The sequence below is a fragment of the Trachypithecus francoisi genome, unplaced genomic scaffold (genome assembly GCF_009764315.1).
Source record: "Trachypithecus francoisi isolate TF-2019V2 unplaced genomic scaffold, Tfra_2.0 Lachesis_group12, whole genome shotgun sequence".
Classification (NCBI taxonomy): domain Eukaryota; kingdom Metazoa; phylum Chordata; class Mammalia; order Primates; family Cercopithecidae; genus Trachypithecus; species Trachypithecus francoisi.
Genome location: NW_022681457.1, coordinates 121,063,714 through 121,072,752, shown reverse-complemented (window position 1 = coordinate 121,072,752; position 9,039 = coordinate 121,063,714). Strand labels below are relative to the sequence as shown.

At 49.6% G+C, this 9,039-nt stretch overlaps 1 protein-coding gene across 4 annotated transcripts in view; it reads right to left on the bottom strand.

Moving 5' to 3' along the window:
* Positions 1–669: 669 nt before the first annotated feature.
* The window catches only part of GNB1 (G protein subunit beta 1), a 116,407-nt gene continuing 108,037 nt past the window's right edge, over positions 670–9,039 (bottom strand). For 2 of the 4 annotated variants that reach the window (XM_033228692.1, XM_033228691.1), the window contains 4 exons: positions 6,139–6,340; positions 4,468–4,684; positions 2,700–2,815; positions 674–2,431 (listed from right to left, as the gene is read on the bottom strand). In XM_033228692.1, the coding sequence (XP_033084583.1) occupies positions 2,709–2,815; positions 4,468–4,684; positions 6,139–6,340 (526 nt within the window). In that variant the 3' untranslated portion in view covers positions 674–2,431; positions 2,700–2,708. Of the gene's footprint in view, positions 2,432–2,699; positions 2,816–4,467; positions 4,685–6,138; positions 6,341–9,039 lie in introns of all 4 variants that reach the window. The other 2 variants (XM_033228690.1, XM_033228693.1) reach the window with 2 other exon arrangements.

Below are 9,039 nucleotides of genomic sequence, written 5' to 3'. Positions count from 1 at the left end.
CGGTCAATGGTGTGATCTCGGCTCACCGCAACCTCTGCCTCCTGGGTTCAAGTGATTCTCCTGCCTCAGCCTCCCAAGGAGCTGGGATTATAGGCGTGTGCTACCAAGCCCAGCTAATTTTGTATTGCCTATTTAAGATTTTAAAAAATCACCAGTTTGGAAAGCAGGGAAGTGGATGGTTCTGGAGCCTAGGAGCAGCTATTTGGGACACGTGCAGCCATGGTTTTCCACTCTACCGTGGTCAGTGCTCATATGTTTTCTTACAAGATGCAGTTTTTATTCAGACCAAGAGGAACACTTGGTTCAGTCCCAACGAAAGCTAGTCTCTGGAGTAACATCCTCAGACATTCTAAGGGAGGGAAACGGCAGAGGAGAAAGGCAACGCAGCCACCTGTGAAGATTCCCACGGTGCCGTGGGCAAGGCCTATGCATGGGGAGGGGTCTGGGGGATGGCAGGTGGACCTCCCTGCTCTGCTGGCCTGGAGGTGGAGCTTCCCAGGAACCCCTCCGAGGAGCCAATGTGCCACTCATGGATTCTGTGACGTGCTGGTGGCCAAGGCACTGCCTGGCATGACCACATCCGTCAGACCTCACAGCAGCAGAGGCAGCCTAGGGAGGTGGGCGTGTCGTAAACTGAAAATGGACCCGTAAATAATCACCACACCAAAGTCCCTCATGTCAAACTGCTTTATTACATCTTAAATAACAGTACAGTTTAATATAGTATCTATCTTGCATCCAGCTTCCTTGCAGTACACTGACTTTAAAATTAAATACAAAAGGTGGAAAGGGGTAAGGGTGCAGAGAGCTCTACAGAGTTGTTGGACGGAAAGAGAAAGAAGGGGTTTCATTTGTATTCTCTTTGCCAGATCCAGGCCTACCGCAAGGTCACAGCACAGTTTTGTATAGAATGTTGCAGAAAACAGGATGGAGAAGCCACTACTGCTGCTATGAAGGAGTGCGGGGGGCGGGGCGGGGGGGGGGTCCCACAGAACCTGCTTTCCAAACGCTGCTGCTGAACACTGGCCTTGAAATGAACACCAGGACAATCTGTGTGATGGGAATGAGCCGCCTCAGAGGCGGAGGGCCTGGAGAATCCATAAAGGAGGGCAGGCTCTTCACTCCCCTCCCTCCTTCCCTCCCCACCCTCAGAATCCAACAGCAGTCGTTTGCAACAGAACTTTTTTTTTCAAAGAAATAAAGAAAACAGTGACTTATCCCGCTACCCAAGCGTGTAGAGCCGCGCGCTGTACTGCTTCCGATATGTGCCACAGAGCAGCAACGAGAAGTGGACAGAGCCGCAATGGTTACAACTCTAAGAGGTTATTTCTTAAAAGAAAAAGAACACCTAAGGACTGAGTCCTCTATGCACTTTGGAGCATTTCTACAGCATGCGATTCTAAGAGTAAACCCACCCAATATGGCAAACAATCAAAATTTTTAAAATTTAACTTAGAAAGTCTGAGATCATTATTTTCAAAACATTGATTTGTACATTGTTTCATACACAAATAATTGACTGACTATCCAAGCACAGGACAGGCATCTCTCTTGAAAACAGAGGTTCCTCCTAGTTGGGGGTGGGGTAGTGTTAGGCTATTATCAACTTCCCTCCAACTTCACAAGGAAACCCAAAGTGAGATTAAAAACTCAACTGAGAAGATAAGACAGGATGGGTCAGGAGCAACATGGTGCTGGATCTGAGCTCACTTTTCAGCAAAGGTGAAGGATTCTCTGATCACGCATTCGAGACCGTCCCTGCATGTGCTTGGCCCCATGGCTTCTGAACATGTTCTTTTCTATGCCACGTTTGTGTGCGACAATGATCTGTGACACTAGACAGAAAATTAAAAACCAGGGGCTGAATTTACATCACTGACAACATCAGAGAGGCTGCCCTAGACTCTCTGGTTTTGATTAACTGTTGAACACAAAGGAATATATTTTAAAAAGGAAATATGAATGCTTCCAAAATCTTGCTACAAACATGACTGAAATTTGGACACGATGACCAGATGAACAAAGCCCTCAGCGTGTTTTGTGTGAATGCCACAAAACAGGGTCACTGGTCTAAAATTCAAATAAACTAGTGGAAAGGTGTGTCTGTCTCACAATTACACTCAGGTTTACCTTCTGGTTAACATTTTTATTATATATTTCCTTTTAAAATTCATTCAAGACAAAAAAGAAAACAAAGACGATGGCCCCGGAAGGAATGCACAATTTGTTTTAGTTTTACAGCACAGAGATCCTTCTCTTACTGGGAATTGTGCTCTTGGTTTCAGCAATAAGTGAAGGAAAAAAGATCTTGCCCTTTTGAAGTTCTGAGGGGAGGTGTAGGGTGTCCACGTTAGTACGGTTGGATAGGATATGCTCTCACGGTAACGCGTCCAAGTTGGAATGGTCTTCCAGTCTCCATGGCATCCACATGCTGTTTTAAACAGAGTTTAAAGAAATGTGAAAAGAGGCAGAGAATCTAAGTGCAGACGCACAGTCAGGTCACTGCTCTTCCCACCACTGCATGAATGTCTGTGGCTGAGGGCACGTGACTTCAGATTTCTGTAAACGTTTCCCACAACACAATTCCAAATCAGTGCTACATCAACATTTATCTAGAAACCGTTAATGACAACTTCACACGTTCTATGAGAAACACGCACAGTTCTCCTCAGAGAAGGACATTTGGGCTGCTGCATTACCTACTGGCGTTAGTTCCAGATCTTGAGGAAGCTATCCCAGGACCCTGTCGCCACAGCCATGCCATCATCAGTCACGCCCAGGCAGCTGACGCGGTTGTCGTGCCCAGCCAAGACACCTGGAAGCAAACAACAGCAGAATCACACCAAAGCCCAGAGGTATCTATCTCACCTGTGACCTGTGTGCCATATTGTGACGAGGGCGGATGGTGAGCCCCTCGTGGGACAAGACCCAGAGTCTCCCACGGCCAGGAAGGGAGGGAAAGTTGCGTCCACGTGGGAATTAAACTGCAGCATATGGCCTGCCTTATTAAAATTCAAAGGCGCACACACACACACAATCAATAAATCCAGAGCCCCCGGCACTGACTTCTTAGCACTCACTTATAAAACTCAAAAAATAAGCAAAGGCCACAATCAAAAAAATCAAAACCATCATCACGTGCGGTGGCTCAGGCCTGCAATCCCAGTACCTTGGAAGGCCAAGGCGGGCAGATCACGAGGTCAGGAGTTTGAGACCAGCCTGGCCAATATGGTGAAACCCCGTTTGTACCAAAAATACAAAAATTAGTAGGACGTGGTGGTGCGGGCCTAATAGTCCCAGCTACTCGGGAGGCTGGGGTAGGAGAATCATTTGAACCCGGGAGGCAGAGGTTGCAGTGAGTCGAGATCGTGCCAGTGCTCTCCAGCCTGGGCAACAGAGCGAGACGCCATCTCAAAAAAAAAAAAAAAAAAAAAAAAAAGAAAAATCAAAACCACCCCAATCTCAAAGCAATCTGTAACACAGAAGCTTAGAGGCATGAGCTGTTTTTCCTTCATCTGTGATACCTAGAGCCCAGCACAAGGCACAGAACACAAGAGTAGCGATGGTGGCTGAGACCACTGGCACTATCACTGTCACATGGTGAGGGGGGCCTTCTGTCAACACTCCCAATAACCTTGGCTTGGATCATCACCAGCCAGAAGCTCCACTTCCTCCCAGGGGGATCTGAAGGCCCATTTCAGCCACCTTCCTCCACCTCCTGCAGCCACCACACAGCTGAGCACAGGGGCCGGTGTGTGCTCTGCCAAGGCTTGGGCTGGCTTCCACCTCCCTTCAACAGCACTATGACTGTGGGACTTGCCCGGAAATGGCTCCACTTTGGTCCCCCCAGGCTGGGGAGAAAAAGAAGGGTGTTTAACCAGGACATGAGAATGGCACCCATCCGGAAGCAGGAAGCCCCGGTAAGGGCCAAGACCTGGAGCCATGCTCCCTTCTTCCGTCCTCCCAGGTACTGAGATGAATGAATCTAAGAGTCTGTAAGTGTCAACAGTTCTCAAATTGAAATGCCCAAATGTCCACTTTTAGTAAGGAAGCCTCATTTTTTGTACATCTAGTGTTTTAATACACCTGGCAATAACATGCTTGCCTTTGATGTGTTAACTGTAACAGCACCCAGAGGTGTCCCTGCATGGCGCTCCGCCCCCTGATGCAGAGTTCAGAGGGGAAAGCATGGGACTGGGCCCTGGAGCCTGCACAGCTGACCCTCTCCTGCCCACTGACCCTCCCCAGAGCCCTCCCCCACACATGTGGGAAGATCTGCTGGTGCTCCTCAGAGTCCACTTGCCTGGAGGGCCAGAGCTGGGCCATCAGTTTGTGACTATCACTCCTGCTATACCATGCCACAGTCCTACTGATATTAAACACTGCAGCTTATCAACCACTCTGTGTCTGCCCTAAAGATACCACATAAATGTCCAGGAGACACAGAAAAGCCCCCCGGTCACGTACCTGCCCGGTCGGCTTTGAGCGCGTCCCAGACGTTGCAGTTAAAGTCGTCGTACCCAGCAAGGAGGAGGCGCCCGCTCTTGGAGAAGGAGACAGAGGTGATCCCACAGATGATGTTGTCGTGGGAGTAAGTCATGAGCTCCTGGTCGGCACGAAGGTCAAACAGCCTGCAGGTGGCGTCGTCTGAGCCAGTGGCAAATGCATTGCCATTTGGAAAGAACTGGAAAGAGAAAGCAAATCAAGACATCATGTAAACACTCAGAAAGAAATATTGGGCATATGGCCGGGCGCGGTGGCTCAAGCCTGTAATCCCAGCACTTTGGGAGGCCGAGACGGGCGGATCACGAGGTCAGGAGATCGAGACCATCCTGGCTAATACGGTGAAACCCCGTCTCTACTAAAAATACAAAAACTAGCCGGGCGAGGTGGCGGGCGCCTGTAGTCCCAGCTACTTGGGAGGCTGAGGCAGGAGAATGGCGGAAACCCAGGAGGCGGAGCTTGCAGTGAGCTGAGATCTGGCCACTGCACTCCAGTCCGGGCGACAGAGCGAGACTCCGCCTCAAAAAAAAAAAAAAAAAAAAAAAGAAATATTGGGCATATGGACTGCTCAATGGTAGGGCTGCAGAGAACACAGCAAAGACCAGCAAGTCTTGCTCTGGTAAGAACGGAGGGATGGGCTGGGCGCGGTGGTGGCTCACGCCTGTAATCCCAGCACTTTGGGAGGCTGAGGCGGGTGGATCACCTGAGTTTGGGAGTTTGAGACCAGCCTGACCAACATGGAGAAACCCCGCTCTACTAAAAATACAAAATTGGCTGGGCCTGGTGACATGTGCCTATAATCCCAGCTACTCGAGAGGCTGAGGCAGGAGAATCGCTTGAAACCAGGAGGTGTGGAGGTTGCAGTGAGCCGAGACTGCGCCATCGCACTCTAGCCTGGGCAACAACAGCAAAACTCCGTCTCAAAAAAAAAAAAAAAAAAAAAAAAAAAAGGCAGGGGAGATTTCCCAGGAACTACAGGGGAATGGGATGGAAGGGGATTTGCACTGGGGAAGCACATAAACACTGCGATCTTGGACACTGTGATTCCTGTCCCCAAAGGGTAGAATTTATTTCAAAGGAATACTGAGAAAGGAGTCATCACTGACAGGTGTGAATGTTGCTGTAGCTGCCAGACATCAGGGCTAATCTCATGGAGGAAGGAGGGAAGCGGGCTGACCAGGGCAGTGGTCAGGACTGCAGCAGAGCTCTATCCAACCAACAGATAAATCCTTCCCAGTCTCCTCACAAGGCCAGGGGCTGGAAACACTGCCTAGCCATCTGCGTGCTAAAGAGGAGAGCAGGTTTCCTGGTTAGCTGTGCCCCTGACCAGTAATGCTCTGTAACCAGTAACTGGTGGCCTGAGTTATCTTACTGTCTCTCCCCTCCAGGATCCCAACCACTGCTCAGCTGTACAGGTGGGAACGGCACATAACAGACACCCTGTGAATATCTGTAAGACAAGCGGTCAACATAGAGACGCTTCCCTTAGGGAGTTTTCCGTATCCCCATCTGTAGATGCGGTTGTATAAGGATCAGAAAGGAGAACATTTAATCCAGAAAAGTTTAAAATTCAGCAATCTGAATGGCTAGCAGAGACAGCAGAGGCCCCAACCCCACACCTTCACCCAGACTCACGCAAATGGCATTGATGTCCGACTCGTGGCCGGTGAAGGTCTGCCGGCACATGCCTTCTCGCACATCCCAGAGTTTGGCTGAAGCATCACAAGCACCAGAGACAAACAGTCTGGTGTCAGGAGCAAGAGAAAGGCTCATGACATCTCCAGTGTGTCCGGTAAACGTGGTCGTCTGCTGGCCGGTCTCGATGTCCCACAGGGCACTGGAGCAGAAGCGAATGACAAGGGGACATCAGCCTCAACTTCTCGGGTGGCTAGTCATGTGACAGTCTGTCCTTCAAACCACCCAGGGCCACAGTGAGCCTCTGCACTGTTACTTTAAAAACGTAAATTGTTTAATGACAAATTTAAATGTAATACAACTTTGGAAGGGAAACAAAGCAAAGTAAGCAAAATTATACAGAGCCTGGGTTTGATATATGAACACACGGCCTGGGTTTCAGAATGACGGGGTCACTACCTCAACTCAAACGCCAGCAAACAGGGAGCTAGGGGCACTTTTCAAGCAGCAACACTGACGCTGTGTCCCACTCTTCGGTCATGGATGGGCACGGAGTGGGTGGCAGGAAGCTATGGGGAGGCCCTGGATGGCGGAGGGGGATGCGACTCTACCTGTGGCTGCTCCCTCTGTGCCCACCCCTGGCCTCCCCTCCACAGGGTCTTAGAAAAGGCAGGCAGGAGAAGGCCAATGCCAGGTAAACAAATGGCTCGCAGCAAGTCTGAGGTCCCCTTGCCCTTTCCTAGAATCACAAACAGGAGAGCAGCTGAGTTCTCAGTGATCACACCTGGTATTCTTTTTTTTGACACCGAGTTTCACTCTTGTTGCCCAGGCTGGAGTGCAATGGCGCGATCTTGGCTCACTGCAACCTCCGCTTCCCAGGTTCAAGCGATTCTCCTGCCTCAGCCTCCCAAGTAGCTGGGATTACAGGGATGCGCCACCCATGCCTGGCTAATTTTTTTTTGTATTTTTAGTAGAGACAGGGTTTCTCCATGTTGGTCAGGTTGGTCTCGAATTCCTGACCTCAGGTGATCCACCCACCTCGGCCTCCCAAAGTGCTGGGATTACAGAGGTGAGCCACCGCGCCCGGCCATACCTGGTATTCTATTGTGTTTCTGCTTAACGAACTGTTAAAAGGTGAGACGCTGACAGAGCCCTGCACAGAGCAGAAGCCTGGCTTAGGTGTAAGGACAGCTCTGAGGGCCACACGCCTAAAACCGTGCTATTCTCCTGTGCCTTGACGCACGGAAGGCAACACCAGAGAGCACTGTCCGTTCCTGTCAGCCTCAGAGGAAAGCCTGGCTGGCCCTGGCAATGCAAATCCAACCAGCCGATCTCAACAGACACCGCACAGGGAGTCTCCCCTCTAGGGCCTGAGGGACTGACTGCAGAAGGGAAGCAAGATACGTAAAAGAGTCTGAAAAAAATGATTAATGAACAGAAGCGCTTTAAAAATATCTTCTAGGCCGGGCGCGGTGGCTCAAGCCTGTAATCCCAGCACTTTGGGAGGCCGAGACGGGCGGATCACGAGGTCAGGAGATCGAGACCATCCTGGCTAATACGGTGAAACCCCGTCTCTACTTAAAAATACAAAAAACTAGCCGGGCGACGAGGCGGGCGCCTGTAGTCCCAGCTACTCGGGAGGCTGAGGCAGGAGAATGGCGTGAACCCAGGAGGCGGAGCTTGCAGTGAGCTGAGATCCGGCCACTGCACTCCAGCCTGGGTGGCAGAGCAAGACTCCGTCTCAAAAAAAATAAATAAATAAATAAATAAATAAAATAAAATAAAAATATCTTCTAATAAATAAAGTTTTCTCAAGATTGACAATCTAGGTGACAAATCTTTTGTAAACCTATGAAATTTATATAGTGAGACACCTTATAATGCCACAGATGCTCTGCTGACAAGGTGGTTAAGGGCCCATGTCTCGGTGAACCCCACCAACTGCGTGACTACAGGTCTGTGCCCTGGCCTGGGCACAGCTCCTGCCACCAAATCATGCCTCAGAAGATCAGAAAAACCCACATGGCCAGCTGAAGTCTAAAATGACTCATAAAATAACTATCTGGACATTTAATTTAGTACTTTGATGCCACAAATGAAAAACTTCTAGCGTTTTAAGTGGATTTCCGTTCACCTGTAAGGTGAAAACGCTAAAAATGAAGTCCGATGGAATCGCTTGAATTGTGATGTCTGTTATTTTTAGTATGTGCTCATTGTTCACAGTGACACGCTGCTATCAGAAAGGGACAATCAAAACCCACCCTGCTCCCACCTAACGTCACCTAAGGAGGTACAGACATACAGAGGGGAAAAACAGAAGAGCAGGTACTTTGAGCCTGATTGTAGTTAAAGTATCTATATTGGCCGGGCCCGGTGGCTCACGCCTGTAATCCCAGCACTTTGGGAGGCTGAGGTGGGCAGATCACGAGGTCAAGAGATCGAGACCATCCTGGCCAACATGGTGAAATCCTGTCTCTACTGAAAATACAAAAATTAATCGGACGTGGTGGCGGCGCCTGTAGTCCCAGCTACTTGGAAGGCTGAGGCAGGAGAATAGCGTGAACCTGGGAGGCAGAGGTTGCAATGAGCCGAGATCGCACCACTGCACTCCAGCCTGGAGACAGAGCAAGATTCTGTCTCAAAAAAAAAAAAAAAAAAAAAAAAATTGTATTTTAGATCTTAGCTGCTGAAAATTAAACTTTGTAAATTTATTAAAAGTATAATGAGGCTGGGCATGGTGGCTCACGTCTGTAATGGGAGGCCGAGGTGGGCAGGTCACCTGAGGTCAGGAGTTCAGGACCAGCCTGGCCAACGTGGTAAAACCTGGTCTCTACTAAAAATACAAAAATTAGTCAGGCGTGGTGGCGGGCACCTGAAATCCCAGCTACTTGGGAGGATGAG